The sequence below is a fragment of the Panthera uncia genome, chromosome B4, assembly GCF_023721935.1.
Source record: "Panthera uncia isolate 11264 chromosome B4, Puncia_PCG_1.0, whole genome shotgun sequence".
NCBI classification, from domain to species: Eukaryota; Metazoa; Chordata; class Mammalia; order Carnivora; family Felidae; genus Panthera; species Panthera uncia.
Genome location: NC_064809.1, coordinates 128,417,805 through 128,445,784, shown reverse-complemented (window position 1 = coordinate 128,445,784; position 27,980 = coordinate 128,417,805). Strand labels below are relative to the sequence as shown.

Here is a 27,980-nt window from a genome sequence, read left to right as displayed (position 1 = left end):
CAGACGGGAGGGCGGGGGTCCCCCCATAGCCAGGGGTCCCTGCGGGGCCTGGGGAAAGCTCGGCCTGGAGGAGGAGGTGACCTAAGAGAACGGCCCATCCACGCGTGCCCACCAGCCCACGGCTCACAGGGGTAAATAATTGAAGGGCAGGTCACACGAACCTGCCCGCGTCACAGGATGCCTTCCCCCCGGGTCTGGTTACGCCCCAGATCACATTCTGACATCCCTGGCTGGTGAATAATTAAGCTGCCACCTCCCCGGCCACCACCGGCAGGCCCTCACCTCCGTGCTACTCTGCAGGATTCTTCACTCCCTTAGAGCAGTGGGCACTGGAGGGGACTGACCCTCGGCGCTCCCGACCCTGCCAGCACCCCCAGCCTCCTGCTCAGCACCTGGGTCGAAGCCCACTCCATGGCCCCCGAGATGGACCAGTTCTACAGGTCCACCATGGCCATCTACAAGGTGAGCGTATGTGTGTGTGGCCGGGGGCCCGGGGCCCAAACATCCGTTCCCAGGGCTGGAGGGTGGAGGGTGTGCGTGGGCACAGCATGGTCTGTGAACCAGGCTGGGTTGTGGGCATGACATGGGGATCCCTGGGCGCAGCCAGCCTTCTCACCTCTTCCCCAGACGCGGCCCGCCGGCCATCAGGGTCTGGGCACATGCAGACCGAAGGCCCCCCACCCCAGCCCCAACCTGAGGCTCGCAGGGCGGGGGTTTGTCCACACAGTTACCCAGGGAGCGACAGGCCTGCTGAGACAGCACTCCTAGATGCCGGACAAGGCAGGACAGGACCCAGGGTGGCCAGAGGTGGGACAGGGGGGCCGGAGAGCCACCTGGCCCACGACTGGAGAGTCCCTCTCTGTCTGTCTCTATCTTCCCGTCTCTGTCTGTCTGTCCTTTCTGAACCCCTCACTCAAATTTTCTGCTTCACTCCAGAGAGGTTACTGTAGTCTGCATAGACTTTTATTGAGCACCTACTGTGTACAAGACCCTTTCACAGATAAGCCTCATGGCAGATAAGCCTGCCTGTAGGATAGAAAATAATCACCCCAAATGATAGATGAGAAAACCGAGGCCAGCAGGGTTAAACAGCTTGTTCAAGGTCACCAGAGATCCCAAAGAGGCTGCTGGGATTTGAACCAAGACCCAAGTCTTAAGTCCATGCCCAGCGCCCTTTCCACCATGGAGGGTACTCTCCTGCCGGCCATGGTCTGAGGTGGCCTGTGACCCAGCCACAGCCTTGCTCCCGAGGGGCTCTTCTTTGGGAAGGGCAAGATCTGCCCTTGCCCCTGAGGTGACTGTCGGCCGCCTGTGTGTTCAGCCCAGCGGGGCCTGGACCCGGGGCAGGGTTGAGCCACACCCAGCTGGGGGCCCACAATGGACCACAGCCTTCAACCCAGTGGGAGGAGGAGAACCTTCCAGGCGCATTGTCCTGGGAACAAGTTCCTGCCGGGGCAGGCGTGTGAGCCCAAGGGATGGCCTCCGAGGCCCCTGCAGCCGAGTCAGGATCCTGGGTGACTCCGCATTTCTAGAGGGGTTCCCCTAGGGTCGGGCTTCTCTCTGGGTCCGGGGGTGCCCTGCTTCTGAGGCCCAGTGACTTGCCTCCCTGCCCATCAACGTTTCTTCCTCTCCCAATCTATCCCCCATCACCCCTTGCCCTCCGGCTCCAGGGTATCATGGAGCAGTTTAACCCTGCCCTGGAGAACCTGGTGTACCTCGGGAACAACTACCTCCGGGCCTTCCACGGTAAGTGCCCAGCCCAGGGCACCCAGCCCCTCGGCCGTCACTGCCCGCACCCACCCGGTCCCTCCGTGCACTGGCGCCCCCACCCATATTCTCTGCACCCCACAGCACACACTCAGCTCAGGCTCAGCCCTACACACCCCTGTCCACCACCCTCACCCACACCCCCCCACACCCTCCTCTGCCCACTCCTTAAGTGCCCTCAGGATGCTCCCAGAGACGCAGAGCCAGGCCCTGGTGGCCGACACAGCCCCAGCCACACACACCGTGATGCTATAGGTCGCCTTGATGCTATCCATGGAGCCCGCTGCTACACCCAAGCCCTCCCTGCCGTTTCGGACCTCAGAGTCAAAGCCTGCCCCCCCCCCCCCCCACCCCCACCCCCAGCAACCTCAGCCCACCCCTACCCTGCGCATCAGAACTCGTCTTCCACACGGGTACACGCAGGTGCCTACGCCCCTGCCCATGACAAACCCCCGGATGTCCGGCTCAGCACCGATCCCTGTGCTCGGTGCATCCGCCCTGGGCCCTGCCTCCGCGGGGGGTGGGGGGGAAGCCCACCCCCCGCTCCACACCCGCTTTCTCCCCTGGCCGACGCCACCTGTCCTCACGCACCACCCGGGACACCCCTCCCTGTCACGGACGCCTATGGCAGACCCCACAGTGTCCCCTCCACGTGCCCTGTCAGGAGAGGTCTCCAGAGGATGGAGATCGGGGGGCGGGGGGCGGGGGGCTGGATCCGGACCCATCCCCCATCCCCACGCAGCTCTGTCCGAGGCGGCTGAGGTATACTTCAACGCCATCCAGAAGATCGGGGAGCAGGCCTTGCAGAGCTCCACCTCGCAGATTCTGGGTGAGGCGCTCCCCCTCCCACTACACCCCCCACTCTTGCTTGGGCCTGGGGGTGCTCTCCTCCTAGGCCCGCCTCCACCCCAGGCCTCCTCCTGCTGTCCAGGCCCCTCTGTCTCCCTCCTGCCGTCCCTCAGGCCCGAGGCCTGCCTCGCCCACCGTCCTGAGATCCCGGGGAGCGTGCCCGCTATTTTCTTGCCCTTCCAGGAAATCTCCCCAAGATACGGGCCTTGCGGCCACGGCCCAGACTCCTTGGAGCCCAAGCCCCTCCCCACCACTCCCTGCAGGGCTGTTCCGGGGCTGGGACAGGCACTGCCATCCTCCCAGAGCCATCTGGGAACTCCCTGGACTTTGGTCCCCGAATCCAGCCTCGGGCAGCCCCCTGTAGCAGCTTCTAGCAGGAGGAGGGGCGGGCGGGGCAGGCCGCCCCACTGAAGCTGCTGCTCCCCCTGCCTCCAGGGGAGATCCTGGTGCAGATGTCAGATACCCAGCGGCACTTGAACTCCGACCTGGAGGTCGTGGTGAGTATCAGACTCCTCGGCCTGGAGGAGACTGGGCTGGTGTTCCAAGGAAGACCGGGGTCCCGACCTCCCACATCCTTTCTCAGGGAGGACTCCCTGGGACCCTTAGTGACACACGAGCACCGCCCTTCTGGGCACCCGCCAGCGCCAGGCTGTGCTGGGCGTGTTTTTCTGCCATATATTGTGCAAGCCTCCAGCAAGCCCGGGAGGCAGGAACTACTTCCATCTCTATTTTACAAAGGAGGAAACTGAGTCTCGGAGATCCAGTCCCTTGCCCCAAATTCCAGAGCGAGTGGAGGAGCTGGGGAGAGAAAGGACCACTGCCCCGGTGCATCCGGCCAGGCCCTGCCCCCTCCCTGGCCCCGCGGCCCCTCCCTCCACGCTCCCAAGAGAGTAGCCAGGCACTTGACCTTGTCATGCCCATGAGGACAGCCCTTCCACCCCCGGCCACCCACAGAACCAAACCCAGTCTTCTCGGTGAGGGATTCCAGGCCCTGCTGAGCCAGCAGTCTCCCCGTGGCGCCCCCCCCATCACAGCCCAGCACCCCAAAGAGCTGCCCTCTGCAGACGCGGCCTGGTGCCCTCACCGCTGGGCTATCTTCATGCCGTTCTGTCAGCCTAGAACCACCCCTACCCTTGCCGGCCAGCACCTTCCTGAGCCTCCCTTGACCCCTGGGCGCGTTCATCACTTCCCCCTCTGGACTCCCAACGCTGCTTCTATCCGTTCTTAGCACATGGTGGTTAAGAAAGCGAGCTCTGCAGCCAGGGCACCTGGGTTCAAAGCCCAGCGCCACCCATCATTGGCTCGTGACCTTGGACAAGACTCTCTGCACTTGGGCTTATCTGTGTGTGAAACGAAAACGACCGTAAAAACGGCTGGCAGGATTCTTGTGAGGCCTAAGCGACTTCCTATGGCCTGGCACCCACCTGTAGCCCTCCGTGCGTCTCCGCTGTGACGATTAGAGGCAGAACCTACCACCCCGTCTCTATCTCTGCGGGGACTCGGATCCCTGCGAGGGCTGGGCCGGAGCGTGGCACCAAGCAGGGCTTTGCTCAGTCTGGACAGAAAGAGCGAGCTTTGAAAAGGGGGTGCGGCCTGGCCGCAGGGAGAGGAGGCGAGAGGGCATTCCCAGAGGGCGCCGGCGGGCTAGGCGCGTGTGTGGTGGGCAGAAGCGAGCCAACGATGGGGAGCCGGGGCAGAGCAAGAGAGGACCTGATGGTGAGGGGTCTCGGAAAGCTCGGGAGGAAATGTCAGCTCATTGCCACGGCACGTGGCTCTCATATGTGGGGTGGGGGCCGGGAAGCGCTGGAAGTCAGGGTGCTCTTTGGGGGAACGCCGTAAAAACACTCAGCAGTTTGGTCACTATGTCAAAATGGGGAACGACGTCACGAGCAGAGAACATGCACCCTGCACAGGAGGAAACCCTGGTCCTGGGCGCCCGTCTGGCGGCCACCTGCAGGCTGGGAGCCCAGCCGGTGCCCCTTCCTGGGGCTCAGGACGGGAGTTACAGAGCACACCTCGTGCAGGGAGCCGGTGACTTCCGATTCTCGGGTTTGATGGCTCTCCGTGTCACTTGTGGCACATCTGGGCTGGCTAGGGACAAGTGTCATCCAGGGCCTCTCTGTAAGGAGAGCTGCCCTCTCTGGGTACCAGTGTCTTGGCTGTGACAAGCAGGCAGGGCCTTCGGCCAGAACCGTACCAGACCCAGGACGCCAGAGGCCGCCTCCCCCTTGGGCTCATTCACTCGACAGCCATTTGCTGCCGGGTGCCAGGCACTGTTCAGGCACTGGGGAGACCCTTGCCTTCCCCAAGAGAGGAGACGGGCAAAACCCTAGACTAGCAAGTGACAGCTTAGATGCAAAATGTGCTCTGGAGGAAAGAGCAGGGAAGGCGGATAGCAAGTGTTGGAGGGCTCCAATTAAAAAAAAATTTTTTTTTAATGTTTATGACAGAGAGAGAGAGAGAGAGCATGAGTGGGGGAAGGGCAGAGAGGGAGAGGGAGACACAGAATCACAGAATCAGAAGCAGGCTCCAGACTCTGAGTTGTCAGCAGAGAGCCTGACACGGGGCTCAAACCCGCGAACCTTGAGATCATGACCTGAGCCGAAGTCAGACGCTCAACTGACTGAGCCACCCAGGCGCCCCCAGTATCATAGACTTCAACACATTTGATGTATTTCAGTCCTTTGTGATTATTGTCTTTGGCAAAGTTGAAAATGTCCCCTCTTTGGCCAGTAGAAGCTTCTTCGGTCTGGCTCCTGACTCTTTTGGGCGCAACCCTACTGGTTTTGATAGCTTGCTGGGTGTCTTGCTTTGCTCAGCCTCTTCTGGTATTACACCAGCATCTCCTTTGTTCCTGGTCTTCATCAAGAATCCTGATTCTCGGGGCGCCTGGCTGGCTCAGTCGGTTGAGCGTCCTACTGTGGCTCAGGTCATGATCTCACGGTTTGTGAGTTCGAGCCCTGCGTCGGGCTCTCTGCTGTCAGCCCAGAGCCCACTTCTGATCCTCTGTCTATCTGTCGGTCTGCCTCTCTCTCTTTCAAAAATAAACATTAAAAAAAAAAAAATCCTGATTCTCAAGGATACAGAGAAGGAAAGCATTCAAATATCCCAGTTGTCTTCTGGCATGGAATGTTGAGTGTTGGTGTTGAAAGGTCTGATCGTCTATTTTTTCCCATCGTAAATCACTTACTTTTTTAACCTAGATGCCCGAAAGATTTCTTTTCTGTTTCTTAAGTTCAGCAATTTTTCTAGATGTGTCTTGATGTTGATCAGTCTGGGTCAGTATGATCAGTTATATGATATGCTTTTTCAATATGTAGTTTTAAATATATATTCTTTAAATTTTAGGCATCTTTTTTTTAATTTTAGGCAGTTGTCTTGAATCCCGGTTTTTAGAATATTTTTGTTCTCTGTCTTTGCCTTTCTTCTTCAGGGACTCCTGTTATCTGTATGTTAGATCTCCATAGCTTATCTTCAATATCTGTTTCTTCCTCTTGGCTATTTTTACTTTTTTCATTTCTTTTTTTTCTCCTCCACTTCCAGATATTATGATTTAATACCTAGACCCCGAATGGAGTCCGTAATAGAAGTCCTATCATAGTTGTATATGTATACACGATAATATATATTATCATATATAATATAATATATATTATATGTTATTGTACATATGAATATAAATATATTATATATGATATAATCTATGTTAAATATATAATATCAGCTTGAAATTCACCTTTTTTAAAAGTTTATTTATATATTTTGAGAGAGAGAGAACGAGCAGGGGAGGGGCAGAGAGAGAGGGAGAGAGAGAGAAAATCCCAAGCAGGCTCTGCACTGTCAGCACAGAGGCCCATGCTGGGCTTGAACTGATGAACCATGAGATAATGACCTGAGCCAAAGCCAAGAATCAGACGCTTAACCAACTGACCCACCTAGGCACCCCAAAATTCACCCCCTTAAAGTGCACGATTTAGAAGATTTTAATGTACTCACAGAGTTTTGAAACCATTCCCACTACCTAATTTTAGGACATTTTTGTCACCCCCTTCCCCAAAACACCATTCCCATTGGCAATCACTCTCATTTCTTCACTTTTCCTTAAAAAAAAAAAAAAAAAAAAAAAAAAAAAGGTTTCTGGGTGGCTCCATCGGTTAAGCATCTGACTCTTGATTTCAGCTCAGGTCATGATCTCACGGGTTTGTGAGATCGAGTCCTGAGGCGTCAGCCTCCACGCTTCAACGTGAAGCCTGCTTAGGATTCTCCCTTTCTCCCTCTTTCTCTGCCTCTCTCTCTCTCAAAATAAAGAAATAGGCTTTTTTAAAGAATTTTAAAAAGTCTTCCTCCTCTTTGGCAACCACTTTCTGATTTCTAGCTCTAGAGATTCATTTTGCCTGTTGTTGGACTTCATACAAAGGGAATCGTACATGAGTATCCCTCTGCGTCCCACCTCGTTCCCTCGGTGAACTTCACGGGCATTGCTGCTTTGTTGTTTGATTGCTTAGTATTCCACTGAACGAAGATACCACAATGTGTTTATCTGGTTTTTCCGTTGATGGTTGTTGGGGTTGTTTCCAGTTTGCGATTATTGTGAAGAGGGCTGCTGCGAACACTCTTATACAAGTCTTTTGTGGATATACATTTTCATTCCTCTTGGGAAAATACCTGGGGGCAAAATCTGTGGGTTTCAGGGTTGACATGTATTTAGCTCTAATAGGAAATCGTCAAAGAGCTCTCCCAGCCTCTTGTGCTAAGCCGCACCCCTGCCAGCAATGTTTGAAAGCTGCGGCTGTTCTAGGCACTCACGAGCATTGGATGTTGTCAGCCTTTTTCATTTTAGCCATTCTAGACGGTATGGAATGGTACTTTATTGTGGTTTCATTTTGCATTTGCCAGTGACTGAAGACTTTTTACAGGCTTACCAGATATTTGCATATCTTGTCTCATGAAGTGTTTGCTTAGTACTTTGCCCATTTATCAGGTAATACTTACTGTTGACTTATAGGAGTTCTTTATATAGTCAAGATATGAGTCCTTTGTCAGGTATATGCATGGTGCGTAGTTTTTTGCCCAACCTATAGCTTGTCTATTCATTTTCTAAATAGTGTCTTTGATGAACAGAAAGTTAGATTTTTGGGAAGCCCAGTTTGGCTATTTTATGGGTTTCATTTTACAAAAGGTGGAATCTGTTTAAACTCAGTAAACTACCTTACAGTTCATGAGTCAATGCTGTGGCAACAGCAAACACCAAAAAGAGCACCTGTCTCTACTAACTTGACAATTTTAAGAAATGGCTTGTGCTCATATCTTATTCAAGAAATCGTTGCCTACCCCTTTGGCAAAGATATTCTAAGTATTCTTGTAGAAGCTGTATGTTCTGGGCTTTACGTTTATTTCTATGACCCACCCTAAATTTGCTTTTGTGTATGAAGTGACATAGAGTCAGGGTTCTTTTTCCCCCTGTATAGACATTCAATTGTTCCAGCACTGTTTCAAAAGGACTTTGCTTTCCAATTGAAGTCACTTGCTGTCTTAGTCAAAAAATTTTTTGTTGTATATGTGTGGGTGTATTTCTGAGCTCTCTACTCTATTCCGCTGATATATATTTGTCTATCCTTACAACCATACCACACTGTACTAATTGTTATTGCTTTATAGTGCGTCTTAAAAATCAAGTAGTCTAAGAATTGTGTTCTTCTTTCTTAAAATTATTTTGGACATTCAACAATGTTTGCATTTACATATTTAGAATCAGCTTGTCAGTTCAAGAAAGTCTGCTGAAATTTTGAGAGGGATTGCATTAATCCATAAATTAATGGTCATCTTAACAATATTGAGACTTCTGATCCATGAACATGGTATACTTCTCCATTTATTCATTTCTCATAGCAACACCCTGTCATTTTCAGGGTAGCAGTCTTGCACATCTTTTGATAGATTTATTCCTACATATTTGATTTTTTTAACCATTATAATTGGAATTTTTAATGTTTACTTATTTATTTTGAGGGGGCAAGAGCATGTGCATGCACACACACCAGTGGGGGGGGGGGCAGAAAGAGGGGAGGGAGAATCCCAAGTAGGCTCCTCACTGTCAGCACAGAGCCTGATGTGGGGCTCGATCTCATGAACCTTGAGATCATGACCTGAGCTGAAAGCAAGAGTCAGACATTTAACTGACTGAGCCACCCAGGCATTCCTACAGTTGGAATTTTTCAATTTGTCTCGAGTTGTTCATTGTTTGACATTATTTTAGTAGGATCGCTCTGGCTCCTGTACTAAGAATAAAATATCGGGGCGACTGGGTGGCTCAGTCGGTTGAGCGACCGACTTCGGCTCAGGTCACGATCTCACGGTCCGTGGGTTCGAGCCCCGCGTCGGGCTCTGTGCCGACAGCTCGGAGCCTGGCGCCTGCTTCGGAGTCTGTGCCTCCCCCTCTCTCTGCCCCTCCCCCGCTCATGCTCTGTCTCTCTCTGTCTCCAAAAATAAAATAAAAACATTAAAAAAAAAATTATCAGCAGTGGAGGGCAAAAGCAAAAGCAGGAAGACCAGTTTGGAGGCTGTTGCAATAATCTAGGGGGAGACTGAAATAACTTGGGAAAGTGACAGCACTGGTAGTGTTGAGAAGAAATCAGATTGAATGTAGAGCTAATAAGACTTTCTGATGGAGTAGACGTCAGTTGTAGAAGAAAAGGGAAAGTCAGAGTAACTTCAAGGTGTTGTTCTGATCAGCTGGAAAGTGGAGTTGCCATTAGCTGATGTGGGAGATATTGAGTGTGGAGCAAGCAGTTTGGGTGGAGGGGAGAGATCAGGGACTCGGCTTTAGATATAAGTTTGCGATGCTTATCAGAAAACCAAATGGAGATGTGGACATCAGTTGTATGTATGAGTTTGGGGTCGAGGTCTAGGTTCGGTTGTTCGTCTGGGAGTCGTGAGCGCATGGACAGATGAGCTCATGGAGGTAGTGGGTGTAGGAAGGGAAGGGAAGAGGCCCTGGGAGATCAGGAGATGAGGGGGAATCAGCGGGACAGACAAGAGGCAGTGAGGGTGGCGAGTGGGAGTGGAGGTTAGGGAGTGTGAGGAAAACCAGGAGAGGGCGGTGGGCTGGAAGCCAAGGAAGGAAGGTGTTTCAGGAGGAGGGAATGGTCAACTGTGTCAGATGATGACCACAGGACGAGTCAGATGAGTCCTGACAGCTGGCTTTGCACTGTGGAGTGTCAGTGATTTCAACAAGGACGTTCTTGTTGGCATGGTGGGGCACAGACTGACTGGAGGGGCTTCCCGAGCAAACGAGAGGGCAGGAGTGGGATCAGCTCACAGGGACAATTCTTTCAGGGGGTTTTCCTGTGTAGGCGACAAAAAGATCTCTTGTAAGTCACTGAAAGAAGTCAATACATAGAGCTTACAGTGCGTGTTTTCTACAGTGGGTCTCCTCTCAGCTTCTGTACTGTGCTCACAGGACCCGGTAATGAAGGATATGCCAGGAGAGGAAACTCTGGGAAGGGCAGTCTCTTTTCTGACCTGCTGGGAATCTGACCTGCCCGGGGTTGATGACTTCCTTGTTTCAGAAGCCACCTGCTAACAGTCCTATGGTTTCCCCATAACAAGAGCTCAAAGTTCACATCAGTTATCAACCTCTTAATAGATTCGTTTCTTCTGGAGCCTGACAAAGACTTTCCATTAACCCATTGGTGCTTGGGCCCCATGTTAATGGGACCTCCTGGGTCTGTGCCCTCTACCCCTTTGGCGATCACAGCCAAACTGTGGCAATGGGAAGAATTACAATCCAGCCGCCCTGTTCTAACACACATATCCACGGTGTGACTCCGTCCATACGTGACGGGAGTGACATCTGATCACATGCAAGGTTAGCTTATTCACAGCGACATCTCCCAGGTGAGAGTGGGAAAAGGCAAACAGAATTAGGAGGCGGGGAAAGGCCCCCAACTTGTCTCCTGCACTGACAGCAAGAGCCCTTTGATCTGTATTTTAAGAACATTTGAAAAGAGCTCCTGCACTCAAGCCTCCTTGGGGAGACCGCTCCCAGCCACCCAGGGCCCTCAGCTGGGGGCAGGCTGCACAGCCTCCCTTGCCTACCTTTGTGACAGTCCTACATCCCCCCCGTCCCCTACCCCCTGCACGGCTCAGCCTGCCAGCCTGCCAGCGCTGAGGTAATTCAGGCGGAGCTGCCGTGTCCATTCTGTCGGGTTTGCGCATTGCAGATATTTTCTGTGGCCTTCGGCGTGGTTCAAGTTCGTCTCCGGGTACCACTCATCCATCTTATTAGCGCTCTGGTTACAAAGTTGCCGGGCTTTTTGAAGGTCTGCTCCAACCCCTCATCTCCCCCAAGCCCCGTTGTTTATTTTGGGCGATTTGTGCAGATTTTCAAGAACATACGCTCGGAGTTCAAGGACAAGTCTTAGACTGCCCGGTCAGGGGGAAGCAGAGCCCGGGGAGGGGCAAGTGAGGCGCCCCGAGGGCTCCACTGGGAGGTCCCGCGGTGCGGGTTGAGGTGGCTCACTTCCTTACTTCCTGGGTCCAGCAGATAAGGGCAGAAACGTGGACTTGGTGCCACTCATAACACTGACCCCCTCCCCCCCCCTCCCCCACACACTCACCAGCAGCCACAACTCAGGGTTCAAGGCATGGCCAGTCCCGAGGGGGCCACACTCAAGCTCCCCTACAGACCAGCCGTTACCAGGGTTTCAGAAACAATTATGGGAGGGAAAAAAATGTAAATTTTGCAACTTAAAAAAAAAAAGTTGGTTTATCTATTTATTTTGAGAGAGAGAGAGAGAGAGAGCGAGAGCGGGGGAGGGGCAGAGAGAGAGGGAGAGAGAGAGAGAATCCCAAGCAGGCTCCGCACTGTCCGCGCAGAGCCCGACGCAGGGCTCGAACTCACGAACCACGAAATCACGAGTCAGACATTTAAACGACTGAGCCACCCAGGGGCCCGTGAAACTTGCAACTTTTATACTTGGCTGGTTTTCCCCGCATACGAGGAGAAGATTACCAGCATTCTCTTTCTGGGCAGTGCCCTGCCCCAAGGGACAGAGCGCCCACAGCACAGCGTGGGGACCCCTGTGGCAGCAGGCGGCATCCACTGAGGGTTCTTGAGCAGGTGCTGCTGAGGGGAGAGGGTGTGCAGACAAGGCTGAGCAGAGACGGGAGCGGGTGCAGGGTGGGGGAATGTGCCGGGTGACCACCAAGGCCCATAGCGTCAAAGCTCTTCAGGTTCATAAAGCTCAACCTTCAAGAGCATCGGGCCGAAACTTCCCTGTTATAGATAGGGAAACAGGCCCAGAGAGGGCAGCATCTTGTCCAAAGTTACAGAGCAAGTTGGAGGCTGATCTAGAATGCAGGTTTTCTGAGCCTGAGCCCAGTAGCTTTCCCCGGCCTCCTGGCCACGCAGGCGGTCAGCCGCCTCCGTCCCACCTGTCACGCGAACCGGCCACCCCTCAGTTAGGACCTCTCAACAGCTGTGAGCGCTTTCCCTGGGTCGGGCCCCGCCCACGGTGCTGGGGACACGGAGATGGGTCAGACGACGTTCGTGCCCACAGCGGCTCGCTGCATCTCCAAAGGGGCTGCGACCAGGGGCGCAGGAAGAAATCTGGCCTGTGGCTCGAAGAATGAAAAGTAAACGAACAAACGTATACACGTTCCGGAAAGAAAACGGGAGAGCGGTGGATTCCGCTGGGGAAGTCGGGGAGGCCTCCTGGCAGAGGGGGCAGGGAAGCTGGTATTTCAAGTTGGATAACACATTCCAGGCAGAGGGTACCGCATGACCAAAGCACAGACTGAGTCTAAGAACCAGAAGACGTTGCTACGCGTATCAGACCGTGTGTTGTGACCCAGTCACCGCACTGAGTGTTTCGCATTTTTAACCATTTAATCCTCCCTCCCTCTGGGTGCTTTTATTATGACCGTGTCTCTGACGATTGGGCAGGTGCCTGGGGTGTGAGGAACGCGGTGGGCTGTATTAGACTGGGCGGCGCGAGGGATGCTGGGGTCTGGAAGGATCGGGGCCACCCTGCCCACCCCCACCCTGTACTCCACACAGGTGCAGACGTTCCACGGAGATCTGCTGCAACACATGGAAAAGAACACGAAGCTGGACATGCAGTTCATCAAAGTAAGTCTGGCCGCCCACCTTGGCCCCCCCCCCACCCCAGCCCATCACAGGCAAGACTGCCCCTCCCCATTTGATGGATGAGCACACTGAGGCCTGCGCTGGGTATCGACTGGCCCCAGGCTGTACGTGTTCCCAGCTGAGCCCCCGCCCCCCCCCTCTCGCCACGCCACCCAAGGACAGCCGCCAGCACTATGAGATCGAATACCGCCACCGAGCCGCCAACCTGGAGAAGTATATGTCTGAGCTGTGGCGCATGGAGCGCAAGAGGGACAAGAATGCGCGGGAGATGAAGGTGCGTGGGCTGGGGGGCCAAGCCGGGCTCCGGTGGGGGGGGGGGGGAACGCCCTGACAATCCCCCTTCCCCCCTGCCACCCAGGTCCCCCGCCCGGCATCAGCCCAACTCTAGGAGGGCCACTTGCCATGCCCTCTGCCGTGAGCAAAGCCAGAGCGCTCAGCCAGCCCCTGGGGGCTGGGCACCACGGGCCCTCCGGGGCCACCCTCAGCGCTGCTCCCTGGGCTGTCACTTCCTGGCCCTCCCCAGGCCTCCCGCCTTCCACTTCACTGAGAAAACCGAAGGCCCTCAACCATGCTGCCCCTTGATCACGGTAGCGCAGGTCCCTGCCATCCTCCGCTCCCTCCTGCCCCCGGCTAGGACCGGCCCTCCTCCCCAGCTCGGGGGTCCTGGCCCTGTCCCTGACCGGCCTCTGTCTCCAAGACCTCTATCTCCTTTCCTGTCTCGTCTTCTATCTCCTTTATTTTTTCTTGTAATGTTTATTTATTTATGTTTCGAGAAAGACACAGAGCAAGCAGGGGAGGGGCAGAGAGAAAGGGAGAGCGAGAATCTCAAGCAGGCTCCGCAAAGTCAGCACAGAGTCCAGCGCGGGGCTCGATCCCACGACCCCGGGATCATGACCTGAGGGGAAATCAAGAGCTGGACGCTTAACCCACTGAGCCACCCAGGCGCCCCCAGTCTTCTGGCTCGTTCAATAAGCTCTTACCTCTCCTCTTCAGAATCTTCCCTCCCAAGTAGGGGCTTATGAATCAACTCATTCACACTTTCTTAAACCAACCTCCCCGGGCCCCACTCCATGCTTGACCCGGTGCCTGGAGCTAGGGAAAGAGGCATGGCCGTGAGGAGTTCCCCGGGCCGGGCGGACACAGAGCACGAGGATGCCCATGAGAGGCGGGCCTGGGAGCCAGGATGGGCTGGGCGCTCCAGGGAGGGCCTCCAGGAGGAGGTGGTTCAGGCAGGACAGGGGGGCTTCGGACAGCCGGCACTGGGGGGAGGTGGGATGTGGCAGACACCCACCCGCTGCCTCCTGCTAGAACCCGCTTCTCCCCCAGGAGAGCGTGAACCGGCTGCACGCACAGATGCAGGCCTTCATGTCCGAGAGCCAGCGGGCAGCTGAGCTGGAAGAGAAGCGGCGTTATCGTTTCCTGGCCGAGAAGCACCTGCTGCTTTCCAACACCTTCCTGCATTTTTTTGGCCGGGTGAGCGGGGGCCGGGGCCGGGCTTAATGGGGGGCCTTCCTCAGGTCTGTGCTCTCTGTGAGCTGGCTACCCCCAGAGAGTCCCCTGCCTTTGCCTTCCTTCCTTCCGTCCCCTCTGTAGATATTTATTTTATTCGTTTACTCTCCCCATCTATTTCTTTGTTTGTTTCTATGTTGATTTGTGTCATCAGCTATTCATTCATTGATTCCTTCGTTCATGACTTTGCTTATTCTCACACTCATTCACTAATTCACGCCTTTCTTCGTTCACGTAGGAACCGTTTACTTTCTCATTCCTGCGTGCAGATACTATTTGCAAATTCATTAATTCATGGGCGTATTGAGTTATGGCCTATCATTTTATCGTATTATTTAAATCCTCTGTGCTCTTGCTCTGTTCTGTCTGCTAGACCGATCAGAGAGTCTTTCGTTTTTCACCGGATTTCTTTTTTAAAAAATATTTACTTATTTATTTTAATGTTTATTTCTTCTTTTTTTTTAAAAAAAAATTAATGTTTATTTATGTCTGAGACAGAGAGAGACAGAGCATGAGCAGGGGAGGGGCAGAGAGAGAGGGAGACACAGAGTCTGAAGCAGGCTCCAGGCTCTAAGCTGTCAGCACCGAGCCCGCTGCGGGGCTTGAACTCACAAACCATAAGCTCATGACCTGAGCGGGAGTCAGACGCTTAACCGACCGAGCCACCCAGGCGCCCCTTTCATTGGATTTCTAATGGATTTTGCTTTCCATATTCAGCTGCCCTGTTGATTAGTGCTGTTGGGTTTATAACTATCTAATCTTCTCTGTAAATATTACCAGTTATGTATTTAAGGCCTCTCAGAAGCCAGTCTGATGCTTTTCATTTCACTTTGCCTGAGATTAAAATTACCCTCCTTTCTCTTCTGTTATCTCCTTAAGTGTGTTTTCTGTTACTAACGTATAGCTCAGTTTTGATTTTTTTTACCAGTGACAGTCCACGTCTTCCAATAGCAGAATTCAGTTCGTTCCCATTGAACCCGACAAGTGATACACCTGTTTTATTCTTTCTGTATAACTTGAGTCAAATGCATTTCCTTTTTTTGTTTGTTGCCTCTTTTTCCTCCATGCTCGTTCTTGCCGCTGTGGCTGTGTTACTATACATTTCCTTTTCCCCTTTATTTTTTTTTAAATTTTTTTTAACATTTATTTATTTTTGAGACAGAGAGAGACAGAGCATGAACGGGGGAGGGTCAGAGAGAGGGAGACACAGAATCTGAAACAGGCTCCAGGCTCTGAGCTGTCAGCACAGAGCCCGACGCGGGGCTTGAACTCACGGACCGCGAGATCATGACCTGAGCCGAAGTCGGCCGCTTAACCGACTGAGCCACCCAGGCGCCCCTCCTTTTCCCCTTTATTAGTTTGCAAATCCTACTGTCCTTTTCATCGCTACTCACGATGACCTCACCTTGTGACGAATATCATGGTAATCGATGTTCATTTATTATCTTTTCCAAAATATACGGACACCCCCCCCCCGACACTACTCTGTCCATCGAGCACCCTCCCCAGCCCTTAAGATAAGGCCTTGGGAAGAATTTTCCTGCCCTCCCCGGCACTCTAAGATGTGGCCTTACTCCTCCCTTCATCCTCTCCAACTCCGGCTCTTGGTTTTGCCAAAAAACTTCGGGACTTTTAGTTCCAGGCTCTCACTCGTCATTTCTTTGCATCATGACCCACGTGACCAGATACACCGCTCGCCACTGTTTTCTTTCCTTTCCGTTCCCACTGTCTTGAGGTTTCTGTCCCGATTAACTGAACATGTTCCGCAGACACATCGTCTGAATCCTTGCATAGCTGCAAATGTCCCACTTTTACCCTGACTGCCGGGTGGCACGTTAGCTGGTTGTAGGACTCCAGAGCTGTGGCCCTTTTCTCCTGTGGCCCAAGATGATGTTCCTCTGGCTTCTAGCGCTCCGTGTTGCGGATGCTAAGTCGGGTGCTGGTCTGTGTCCTGGCTCTTTCTCTGGATGCTTGGAGATTTTCTTGGTGTCCTTGGGACTCAGAAACTTGTCTGGTTACCCATAGACGAGCGCCTGTCCGGGCCCCTCCCTCTGCGGGCTCAGGCCTATATTCAGGTCAGGGGAGCTATTTCCTCTTCTGGTTCCTAAATTATTAGCTCTCTGCCGTCATTCCTTTTCCTCCTTCTGGAACTCCACATCTACGACCCCTCCCCCGCCCCCCCATGTGTTCATCTCTTCTTGGTCTGTATTTTGAGATCTCTCTCCCCTTGACTTGTCAGGAAACGGATTGTGTTCTCAACAGGACTACTCTCTCTTAGAGTTCATCTGTTCACTGTGTTATTTTTTTAGGTTTATTCGTTTATTGAGGGAGAGAGAGAGAGGATGAATGAGCGGGGGAGGGGCAGAGAGAGAAGGAGAGGAAGAGAATTCCAAGCAGGCGCCACGCTCCGAGCTGAGCCTGACGCGGGGCTTGATCTCACAACCGTGAGATCGTGACCTGAGGCGAAATCAAGAGTCGGACGCTTCACTGACTGAGCCCCCCAGGCGCCCCAGTTCATCCGTTGAATTTTAAAGCTTACAGTCCTGACCTTTGTCTGGGTAGGAAGGTGTTTGCTATGCAGCAAAGGCTCCGGTCAAGATCTTGTTAAGCTTGTCACCCCTTCTTTCAGCTGCCTGGGTGGTCTGCTGGGTTCTCCTCCCTGACCACTGGGTCCTCTTAGGTACCTTGTTTCTTTCCTTTGCCTCCTCATGGTCCTCTTCCCATTCTGAGGTGAGCTGCAAGGGCTCAGGCAGAGGTACTGACAAATGTGGGGGTAGGGGGCAGCGGAGCCATCTCGACTCCAGTGGGACCCCATCTCTAACTCAGGTCTTCCTGTTGCAAATCAGCTCTCACTCAGCCTCAGGAATAGGGATTAATGTAGCCTACCCATGTGGAGAACCCCCGCAGACAGGGCTGCCGGGGAAGGTTGCGCAGGTCGTGCACTGCACAAGGGTACCTGGTTGAGAGTAGGAGCTATGCTCTACCCTCAAAACTCAACACACTCGTGCAGACTGTGTTTCCCTGGAGAAAGGAGCATTTCTTTCTTTCTTTCTTTCTTTCTTTCTTTCTTTCTTTCTTGACATTTTTATTTTATTTTATTTTTATTTTGTATTTAATTTTATTTTTTTTTAACTTACATCCAAATTGGTCAGCAACAATGATTTCAGGAGTAGATTCCTTAATGCCCCTTACTCATTTAGCCCCCCCCCCCCAACCCCTCCAGTAACCCTCTGTTTGTTCTCCATATTTAAGAGCCTCTTGTGTTTTGTCCGGGAGCACTTCAGGCCCCTGCCAGCCCAGCACTGGTCAAAGTTCTGTCCTGCTGTCTTCTCTAGGTCCAACAGGGGCTGAAGCCTCACAGTTCCTACCCGCCTGGCCTGGTCTAGCTATTGACCCCTCTGGGGGGCGGGGCGTGGCGGGTGGGATGTACAGAAGGAGGTGCCAAGGACACTGGGACATGATCTTTCCACCGTGCCTTCATAAATTGATGACCTTGTCCCTGCATTTTCCAATATCGTTTGTTCTTTCATTTATGTATTTATTTATTTTTTAAGTGGGGAAGGAGCAGAGAGAGAGAGAGAGAGAGAGGGAGAGAGAGAGAGAGAGAGAGAGAGAATCCCAAGAAGGCTCTGAGCCGCCAGTGCGGAGCCTGATGCAGGGCTCGAACTCACAAACTGCGAGATCATGACCTGAGCTGAAGCCGGACGCTTAACCGACTAAGCCACCCGGGTGCCCCCCATTCACGTATTTAATAAATATTTTTAAAGCCCCGCTGTGTCTATGAAATAGAGGCTCTGTCTCTATTTCCATCTGGGTCCCTGACCCACCCACCCAGGCAGCTTCTCTATTCCTGATGCCCCCAACAGGGCTCCTCCCCCCGCACCCCCTCCCCCCACCCCAGCCTCATCCCTCTGTCCAATGCTTCCGATTTCTGTGCATTCTTATTTCGTTTCTATTTCTCTTTCTTCGTATTCTTGTTCAGTTTCCCAGCCTCTGCGCCCCGGCTGCAGACCTAGCAAGTGATTTCACTTCTCTGAGTCTCATTTCTTCTCTGGCAAAAGAAGGAAATAATCCCCTCTTCACAAGGTTGATGTAATGATGTAAGTTTCATGCGAAGGAGCCCAGCGGAATTAGGATCTCCCGGCCCCTGCTCTCTCCCCCCACAACCCCAAAGATGAAAACAAAAGCTACCCTTCAGGAGATCTGTCTGCTTGCAGTCGGCTGCCCCCCAGAGCCAGCAGCAGACTCCCGCCTCCCGGCCTCAGCCAAGCCCCTTCCCCAGTCTCTGAACCCAGGGACCCCCTGGTGCTGAGCAGAGGTGGGAGACGCTGTCCCCACAGCCAGCCCCAAGCTCAGGGCTCAGCCTTCTCCCCCTGCCCCTCCTCTCTCCCACGGACTGGGGCTCCATTCCAGAGCTGTTTTACCTTCTTTTAAATGGTCTTCTTGAGATCTAACCCACACAGCACGTAATTCATGAATCATGCGATATGCGGTCCCTCGTGACGGGTTCCTCTCACGAAGCTTCGCGCTCTTGAGATTCATCAAGGTTGTGGCAGGAATCAGTACATCATTCCTTTTTTACGATTTTTTAAAAAAAGTTCATCTATTTATTTTGAGAGAGAAAGAAAGAGAGAGAGAGAAAACATGAACAGGGAAGGGCAGAGAGAGAGAAGGAAAGAAAGAATCCCGAGCAGGCTCCACGCTGTCCGCACAGAGCCCCACACGGGGGCTCGAACTCACAAACCGTGAGATCGTGACCTGAGCCGAAATCAAGAGTCGGACGCTCAGCCAACGGAGCCACCCAGGCGCCCCGGTACATCATTCCTTTTTATTGCCAAATAACATTCCATGGTCTGGATAGACCGCATTTTATTTATCCATTCATCCGTGGATGGATATCTGGGTCGTTTCTACTTTGCGGCTATTAGAAATAATGCCAGCAGGAATATAAGTGAAAGTTTTTGCGTGGACACGTTTTCACTCCTCGTGGCTCTAGGGGATGGATTTGCTAAGGATGTGGGGTAGGTATCGTGTTGCTCTACCCAGCTGGTTTTTAGGACACACAAGATCTAACTCCCGAAGATAGTCAAACATACGTGTTTACCTGTCACTCTGTCTATAAACAGAACGCACAAGATTTGGAACAAGATTGAAAGAATGATGAGGGGCGCCCGGGTGGCTCAGTCGGTTGAGCATCCGGCTTCGGCTCAGGTCACGATCTCACCGGTCACGGGTTCGAGCCCCGCATCGGGCTCTGTGCTGACAGCTCGGCGCCTGGAGCCTGCTTCGGATTCTGTGTCCCCTCCTTCTCTCTCCGCCCCACCCCTGCTTCTGCTCTGTCTCTCTCTGTCTTTCAAAAATGAATACACATTAAAAAAAATTTTTTTTTTTAAAAGAAAGAATGATGAGGGCCTGAGCTCAGCAAGCGGTCATTCTCACGCGCCTCCCGTGACCAACCCTGGCTGAGTCTGCGTCTGGTCAATAGCATGCCTCTCGGCCCACCTCGCCCTCAGCTTCTCCGGGCTCGTCGCAGTTGTGCGAGCGTATCTCCAGGATACATTCCTAGGAATGGAATTGGCGAGCCCAGGGATGTAGGCATTCGTTGTGCCAGTTTACCCTTCTGCCAGCAAAATAGGAGATCCTCTTTTCCTCGATGACAGCGTGACGGCAAACTTTTCCCTCTTTGCCAGCCAGCGAGGTAAAGACGGTCTCTCCAGACGTGGTTTTATTTTATCGTCTTACAAGTGAGACTGATATGTTTTCATGTTTCAGAGCCATCGGACGCCCTTCACTGTGATATCAGCATCGTTTCCTCCATTTTTCTTATTAGTTTCTCGGAGCTCTTTATATATGTTACTGAGATTAGAGCTTCCTCGGTGATGAGAGGCACATATCTTCCCAGTTTGTCATTTATCGCTTGACTTTGCTTATTTTAGGTTTTGCCGTGCTTAAAAGAATTATCTTGACTTAATCAAATGTATCCGTCTTTTCTAGCATGGGGGGGGGGTCCGTATCATACTTAGACTGGCTCTCCCACCCCATCCCTGTTTTGGAAATCCCCCCACGGTCTCTTTATGGTTTTGAAAGCCTGTGCAGTGTTTCTTCCCGAGCCCTGGCTACACCACCCGGAGGCAGGGCTGACGAAAGCCAGTAAAATTCTGCGCTGTCCAGGCTGGGACTTGGTGCCGGGACCTTTCCTCCCAGAACGCCCTAGCACCATGACAAGACAACGGAGGGGCTGTCCACCCTAGTGACCCGCTGGCCACTTGCTCCTGTGACGGAGTCGCTGCTGTTTGGCTGCCCGAGATCCCCATGAGGTTTTCAGCAGCTGGCCCAGACTGAAGGGAAGAAGCGTCCAAAGGTGCCGTCCCGGGAAGCTGCCTCAAGACGGACTGGTGCAGGCCACGCCGAGGCTCACTGGCTGTGAGACCTGGGGCCAGTCATTAACCGCTCTGACCCTCAGTATCTTCTTCGATAAGATGGTGGTAATAGTGACATCTAATTCCCAGGGCTATTGCAAGAATTGAGTAAGATGATAACGGGTGAAGCTTTAACACTGGGCCTGGCGCAGAGTAAATGCTCAACAAAGGGAAGCTTTGCTTATTCCTAAGGTGACGGTCTTGAGCTTGGCCTCGGGGGAGGAGACGTTTGACTGGAAAAGGGAGAGGCCTTTATTTATTTATTTTTTAATGTTTGTTTACTTATGTATTTAGTTTTTAAATTTACATCCAAGTTAGTTAGCATCTACGGCAACAATGATTTCAGGAGTCGATTCCTTAGTGCCCCTTCCCCATGGAGCCCCTCCCCCCTCCCACGACCCCTCCGGGAACCCTCAGTTTGTTCTCCATATTTAAGAGTCTCTTCTGTTTTGTCCCCCTCCGTGTTTTTTTATTATTTTTGTTTCCCTTCCCTTATGTGCATCTGTTTTGTCTCTTAGAGTCCTCATAGGAGTGAAGTCATAGGATTTTTGTCTTTCTCTGACTAATTTCACTTCGCATAATACCCTCCAGTTCCACCCACGTAGTTGCAAATGGCAAGATTTCATTCTTTTTGATTGCCGAGTGATACTCCATTGTGTGTGTGTGTGTGTGTGTGTGTGTGTGTGTGTATGTATACCACATCTTCTTTATCCATTCATCCATCGATGGGCATTTGGGGTCTTTCCATACTTTGGCTATTGTCGATAGTGCTGCTATAGACATGGGGGTGCATGTGTCCCTTCGAAACAGCCCCCCTGTATCCCGTGGATCAATGCCTAGTAGCGCGATTGCTGGGTCGCAGGGTAGTTCTATTTTTAGTTTTTTGAGGAACCTCCATACTGTTTCCCAGAGCGGCTGCACCAGCTTGCATTCCCAGGGGGAGACCTTTGTAACGGAAGAGAGCACGGTGTTTTGATCATACCTGGGATTTAATTTATAGAAGTGACTGAGTGACAGCATAGAGAGGTCAAGGCCATTGAAAGACGGGATGGTGTGAATAATTTCACTGGGCTCTGGGCTCTAGGGGTTGGTTCTAACTGTCTGGCACCTGGCTCTGGGGTGATTGAGGTCAGGGGAAATACTGGCTTGGTGTGTGTTAGATAAGGGAGGTGGTTAGGGATGTGGGTTTTGAACCAGCTGTTTTGCATACTTGCTTACTGGCAAGTTGCTTACTATCTCTAGGAATTATCGGGCCCCGGGAGGGACAATCTGGGCAGGATTAACAAAGCCCCGGGGATGTCAACACGCAAAATACAGAAAATTCACAAAATGACGTTTTTTTATGTTTACTTATTTCTGAGACAGAGAGAGACAGAGCATGAGTGGGGGAGGGGAAGAGAGAGAGGGAGACACCGAATCCTACGCAGGCTCCAGGCTCCGAGCTGTCAGCACAGAGCCCGACGTGGGGCTCGAACTCACCAACCGTGAGATCATGACCTGAGCTGAAGTCGGTCGCTCAACCAACTGAGCCACCCAAGCGCCCCTAAAAAAATGATAAATGCACACAGCAGGTCTGACATTTAAAGCCCTCTCACCCCAGGTTGTTATGAATTGCGGGGTCAACTGCTGAGTTTCCTGTCCTTGAAAGTATTCAAACAGATGCCTATGTACCAGGGGCACTAGGGGTGCTTACGTAGACTGAAAGGAATAGACTGGAAAAACTGTATTTGAAGGGCCTCTTTTAGGAAACCACTCAAACTAGCTTACCCAGGAGAGGTATTTATCCCTTTGGTTAGTTTATCCCTTTAGTTCAAGGGGTTCAGGTATGGCTGGATCTAGGAGCACACGTGCGATTGGAAATTTGCCACGTTTCCTTAGTTGTAGTTTCCTGGGTTGGCTTCACTCTATTTAGCGAACCCTACGAGGTGACCCCGCCGCCATCTCTGGCTCCTTCCGGCTTGACGATCCCGTCATCCACAGCTTGCAGGGCCCGAGTTCCCAGGCCTAGGGTGTCACTTTTGAGTCCCCAGCTCCGATCTGGCTGACCCCGGTGTCCCCCCCCCCCCCCGCGGCCAGGCCCGGAGCACGCTCCAGAACCGCGTGCTGCTGTGGAAGGAGCAGTCGGAGGCCAGCCGCAGCCCGTCGCGCGCCCACTCCCCTGGCCTGCTGGGCCCCGTGCTGGGGCCGCCCTACCCCTCGGGCCGCCTGACGCCCACCCGCCTGGACATGGTGAGGCCCCGGGCGCCCCCGCCGCTGTTCGCGCCCCCGCCGATCCCCGCACCCGCCACGGCGCCCTGGGGCCCGAGGCCCCCCCCCATGGAGCCTCCTGCCCCCCAGGCTCCCCGTCTACGCAGCGCCCCTGGGCCGGCCTTTCCTCCCCGGCGCGGCCTCGGCGCCCCCGTGGTGGCTGGGCCGCAGGCCCCAGAACCCCTACGCCGCCGACGTCTGGGACTGGGGGTGGGGGCTGGACTAGGGCGCCGCGGCCCACCCCTCCCCTCCCCGCCCCACCCTCCCCTGCCCGTCTCCCCTCGCAGCCCCAGCGGCCGCTCGCGGAGTTCAGCTCCCCGCGCAGCCGGCACGGCTCCGGCTCCTACGGCCCCGGCCCCGAGCCCGCCTCCGAGGCGAGGTCCGCGTCCCAGCTGGAGCCAGACCGCCGGTCGCTGCCCCGGACGCCGTCCGCCTGTGAGTGGCCCCGGCGCCCCGCAGCGCAGAGGGAGGGCCGGGGACGCGGGGGCCGGGAAGGGGCCCAGATCGCAGGGGAGAACCCGCCACCCACGCGCCGCCGCGCTCTCCCCGCCCCCGGCAGCCTCGCTCTACGCCGGCAGCACCCAGCGCTCGCGCTCCAACTCCTTCGGCGAGCGCCCGGGCGGCGGGGGCGGCGGCGGGGGCGCCCGGAGAGTCCGCGCCCTCGTCTCCCACTCGGAGGGCGCCAACCACACGCTGCTGCGCTTCTCGGCCGGAGACGTCGTGGAGGTGTTAGTGCCAGAGGCCCAGAACGGCTGGCTCTACGGCAAGCTGGAGGGCTCGTCCACGTGAGTGGGCGCCCCCGGGGCGCAGGGGAGGGGGGTGGAAGGAGCCACCCCCCCCCCCCCCCGGCCACCGGCCCGCAGGCTTCCTCGCCCCCCAACCTCCAGCCCCAGGGCGGTAGACGGTTCTCCCCTTCTCCCGGGCGGCGCTCAGTGTCCTCATCCAGTCCAAGGGGGATAGGAAGTACAGGGCGGTGGCCCTCGAGAGGAACGAACGGGAAGGTTCTCTCTTGCGCTGCAGAAGGCTGCAGCAACCCCACTGCTTGAGCACTTACTGTGGGGTCAACAGGGCGGCCCCTCTTTACCCAGAGCGCAGCAGGCTGTGGCCTCCCCGGGGCCAGGCCCAGAGGCCAAGCGGGGACCGAGCAGGCCGACAGGCCCAGCGGGGCGGTCTCCGGCCGTGCAGATCCTTAAAGAAGGCAAATTGGGGGTCGGTTTCGACGCCCGTGAATGGAAGCGGGGAGGTGGGGAAGTGCTCTGTGGTCGCCGCGAGCCTGGAGGAGAGCAGGTGTTGGCGGCCAGAAAAGAGAGTGTGCAAGGATTACTCTTTCTACCAAAGGAAATGGGGAGGTGGGGGCTTGCTGGAGCCAGGCAGTGACCGCCCCCCCCCCACGGGGCCTTACGGGCCGGAGACGGTGTGGTGCCCACTCGCACTCATGCGAGGGAGAGAAGGGAGGAAGGAGGGCAAGAATAGGGGCCTGAGTGAATGAATGGAGGCTTAGAGGCAGGAGTCAGCAGGTGCACGTCAAGGTGCTTGCGAGAGGATGCACGGATGTGGGGTGCATACGTAGACTGAGGGGTGAGTGGGGAAGCATGTGAACGGGCTGGTAGAAGGGCAGGCAGGTGGAGACGGATTAGGGACTGGCGGTCCGTGCGTGGTTGCCCACGTGGATCCTGGATGCGGGAGGCAGGGTGGGATGACGGATGGATGGAGGGGTGGAGGCCCGGGGACTGCTGGATCAAGAACGGAAGGCTGTGCTGGCGACGTAGGGAGATGGCTACAGCCACCAGGGTTGGAAACACCTGCTTCGTGGACCCGCACAAGTCCCCACAACAGGCGTGTAGCAGACTGCCCCCCCGGGGGACCTGAGTGTCAAACCACCGGGGGCCGGTGCTCTCCACCCACGTTCCCGGGACATTTTGCCGTTCCCTCTGTGCCTCACAGGTCAGGGAAGAAGGTGGCAAGTTTTATCCGGTGAAGACAGAAGCAAAACGCGTGGAAAATGCTTCTGGTCTGTCAGTTTGAGGCGAAATAGCTCCTAGTTACCTTCAGGCGAGAGCGCGCTGTTGGTTGGGTCTGGAGGTCTAAGGTGGCTTTTTGTGGAGAACGCTTTCCAGAGTGCTTGCCAGAATCCGCTGGGCTCCGCGGGGTCTGAAAAGGCTAAGGAACGTCGCGCGAAGTGCCTCTCCCCGAACCCTGGCTGTTCTGGAGGGGCGGTGATGAGCCTCCAGCCAGGCACGGACTCTAAGGGCAGGGTGCCCGGGGTCCCCGGAACCAGGGTTCTAGGGTGGAGGGAAGGGGCAGGGCTGCGGAGGAAAGGGCACTGGCTGGTATTAGGCACCTTAGGCTCGAGTGCCCTTTCCCCTGGCTGGTACAGTTGCCCGTGATCCCCGGGCCCCCCACCCTGTCCCCTGTCCCCTGGTAATCATCCGTCTGTGGGCCTGTCGGCCGGGCTGGGGGCCTCCGGGGAGCAGGAGGTGTGTCGGGCTCTCTGTGGGCCCTCAGGTGGTGGGTACTCGGCGAGTAGCCAATGAAGCCGGTCACCACGTCGCTCTCCTCCTTGGACTTCCAGCTCCCCCAAGGTGACCTAGCCCCTGGCGGGACATGAAGCTGGACAGCTGGGCTTGAAAGTGGAGAAAGGTCTCCTGGGGGGGATTCAATGAGTTACTCTGGGCACAGCCTTTCGAGCAAGGCCTGGCACACAGCGCTGCCCAGTAACTGCCCTCGGAAGCGTTCTGTTGGGCACGGTTGTTGGGCCTTCTGCCTATGGGACCCTCTGCCTCCACCCCGCAGGAGCGGCTGGTTCCCCGGGGCCTACGTGAAGCCTTTGGAGGAGGTGCCTGTGAACCCCACGAACCCCTTGACCCCAGTGACCTCCATGAACCTGATGAACCCTATGAATGAGCTACCTTCCAGGTACCTGGGCGGTCGGTCCGAGGTGGGGCGGGGGTGGGGACTTCAGGGGGAGCGGCCCCAACCCCCAGGGGGACATCTGTGAGTGGCAGTCCTGAGTGCACCCAGCCTCCTTCGGTCCCCGGAGGAAGGGGACCCTCACCTCTCCGCATGCCAGAGTCACTGCGTCCCTCTGCCTCCTCGGAGGACTGCCTCTAAGCCCTGTGGCCTTCCCCCCCCCCCGCCGCCCCCTGCAAGGGAAGAAGCTGTAGGATGCTGAGGGGCCCAGCAAGATCGGGGGTGGGGGAAGCAGCAGGGGCCTGACGCCTGACCCCCTGCCCGTCCCTCCTTGCTCTGGACTCAGATCCTACCCCCTCCGGGGCAGCCACAGCCTTGATGACCTCCTGGGCCGGCCGGGCAACTCTACAGCACCCTCGGAGTACTGGGACGGCCAATCCGGCTCCCGAACCCCAAGCCGGATACCGAGCCGCGCCCCCAGCCCTGCACCTCCGCCCTTGCCTAGTAACCGCCGAAGCAGCGTAGGCAGCATGGGGGTGGCGAGTGACGTCAAGGTGAGCCCCCTCCCCCCCCAGCCAGTCCCCAGCCCTGGGCTCATCCAGCAGGCTGGGAGACTGGAGACCGGGTGACCCTCCCTGCTTTGCCACTGGCTGGCTGGAGGGGGGCCCTCCCTCCCCAGCCTCAGTTTGCCTAATCTGCAGGGAGGTGTGGGATGGACTTCTGAGCCTGGGGCAGAGGGTGGGGGGAAAACATTCCTCTCAGGGACTGGAGCCCCCGTGGTCCTGCTGGGAGCACTGGAAAAGGCCGGTCCTTCCCACCTCCCGGGAGAGGCAAGACCAGGGTCCTGGGTCGGACGGAGCCTGGGCTGGGGCTGGCTGGGCAGGCCCGGGGGTGGGGGGGGGGGGGTGCAGGGAGAGCAGCTGGTGCCCTGGCCCAGAGGCTTCTCAAGTCTGAAATCCACAGAATTCTGAGCTTCGGAATGCCCGGGCCTGATTTCCCCGAAGCCTGGCCTGCGGGGGCCTCTGGTCTAGTCGTCTGCCTTCCTGGAATGGGGAGTTGCAGGGGTGGGGGCTCACTTGCCCCTTTCCCCCCCTAAACCTGGCCTTTCCTCCACCCTCACTGCAGAAACTTATGTCCTCGGAACAGCACCCTCCAGAGCTCTTCCCTCGGTGAGTCCTAGGACAGGAGTTGGGGGCGGCGTGGGGGTGGGGGCTCGGCAGGGGTTCTGGGGAGGGGGGAGATGAGGCAGGGGTGAGAGGTGACCAGTGGGGGCAGGAGGTCGGGGTGGACACTGGCTCAGGCACCTGGCGACCTTCCTTGGAGCCAGAGCCAGCTGCGTGGGGGGGGGAACCTGGGCCCCTCTCACCCCGACCTCTCCCCTCGCAGGGGCACAAACCCCTTTGCCACCGTAAAGCTGCGGCCCACAGTCACCAACGACCGCTCAGCGCCCCTCATCCGCTGAGGCGCCCTCATCCATCCGGGGTCTGAGCTCGTCCCCACACCTGCCCAGGGGCTGTCGGGAGCTGGGGGCAGCAGCAGAAGCAGCAGCGGTGGACCCAAGAAGCCGGGGCCCTGGAACTGGGGGTGGCTGCCCCTCCCAGGGGACTGACCTGGGGTCCGGGACCTTCAAAGTAAAGCAGGCAGAATGGGGGACAGGACAGTCTCTTCCCCTCCAAGGGCCCCAGGACTCTCCCTGGGGGCCTGTCTCGTGCACCCCACCCCCTTTCCCCTTCTCTGCCCCAGGAGGGAGGAGCCCCGCACACCCCCTTCCCCACCCCCCCATACGTCCTCCGGTTTAACTTTTGTAAACGGGGAGAAATAAAGCAAGGAGACAGCAGCAGGAGTGGCGGTGTCGAACTGGGGGGACAGGCGGGGGGTGGGGCGTGGAAGCCTCCCACTGGAGGACGGTGTCTAGGAGGTCCTGAAGGTCACTAGGAGTTCCCCGAGAGGACCCGCTCACTCACAGCCCTTTACATCCCTCTTTTTTTTTTTTTTTTTTTAAGTTTATTTTGTGAGAGAGCGAGTGAGGGAGGGGCAAAGAGAGAGGGAGACAGAGAATCCCAGCGCAGAGCCCGATGCGGGGCTTGAACCCACGAAACGTGAGATCGTGACCTGAACCGACAAGAATC

At 55.3% G+C, this 27,980-nt stretch overlaps 1 protein-coding gene across 1 annotated transcript; it reads left to right on the top strand.

The window, feature by feature from the left end:
• Positions 1 to 126: 126 nt before the first annotated feature.
• On the top strand, positions 127 to 27,697 carry BAIAP2L2 (BAR/IMD domain containing adaptor protein 2 like 2). The gene is made up of 14 exons (XM_049626380.1): positions 127 to 462; positions 1,671 to 1,746; positions 2,510 to 2,596; positions 3,052 to 3,113; positions 12,677 to 12,748; positions 12,924 to 13,040; positions 14,093 to 14,239; positions 22,771 to 22,923; positions 23,229 to 23,376; positions 23,501 to 23,726; positions 25,735 to 25,857; positions 26,198 to 26,405; positions 26,977 to 27,020; positions 27,238 to 27,697. The coding sequence occupies exons 1-14, from the start codon at positions 412 to 414 to the stop codon at positions 27,311 to 27,313; spliced, it is 1,590 nt and encodes a 529-aa protein (XP_049482337.1). The 5' UTR covers positions 127 to 411; the 3' UTR covers positions 27,314 to 27,697.
• The last annotated feature ends 283 nt before the right edge of the window (positions 27,698 to 27,980 follow it).

What these genes read in the sequence shown, in the direction of transcription:
- BAIAP2L2 (XM_049626380.1), top strand. Translation starts at nt 412, where the DNA reads ATGGCCCCCGAGATGGACCAGTTCTACAGGTCCACCATGGCCATCTAC. An exon ending in CTCCACCTCGCAGATTCTGG is followed by an intron (nt 2,597 to 3,051) that starts GTGAGGCGCTCC and finishes CCCTGCCTCCAG; the next exon opens with GGGAGATCCTGGTGCAGATG. An exon ending in AAGCTGGAGGGCTCGTCCAC is followed by an intron (nt 23,727 to 25,734) that starts GTGAGTGGGCGC and finishes TCCACCCCGCAG; the next exon opens with GAGCGGCTGGTTCCCCGGGG.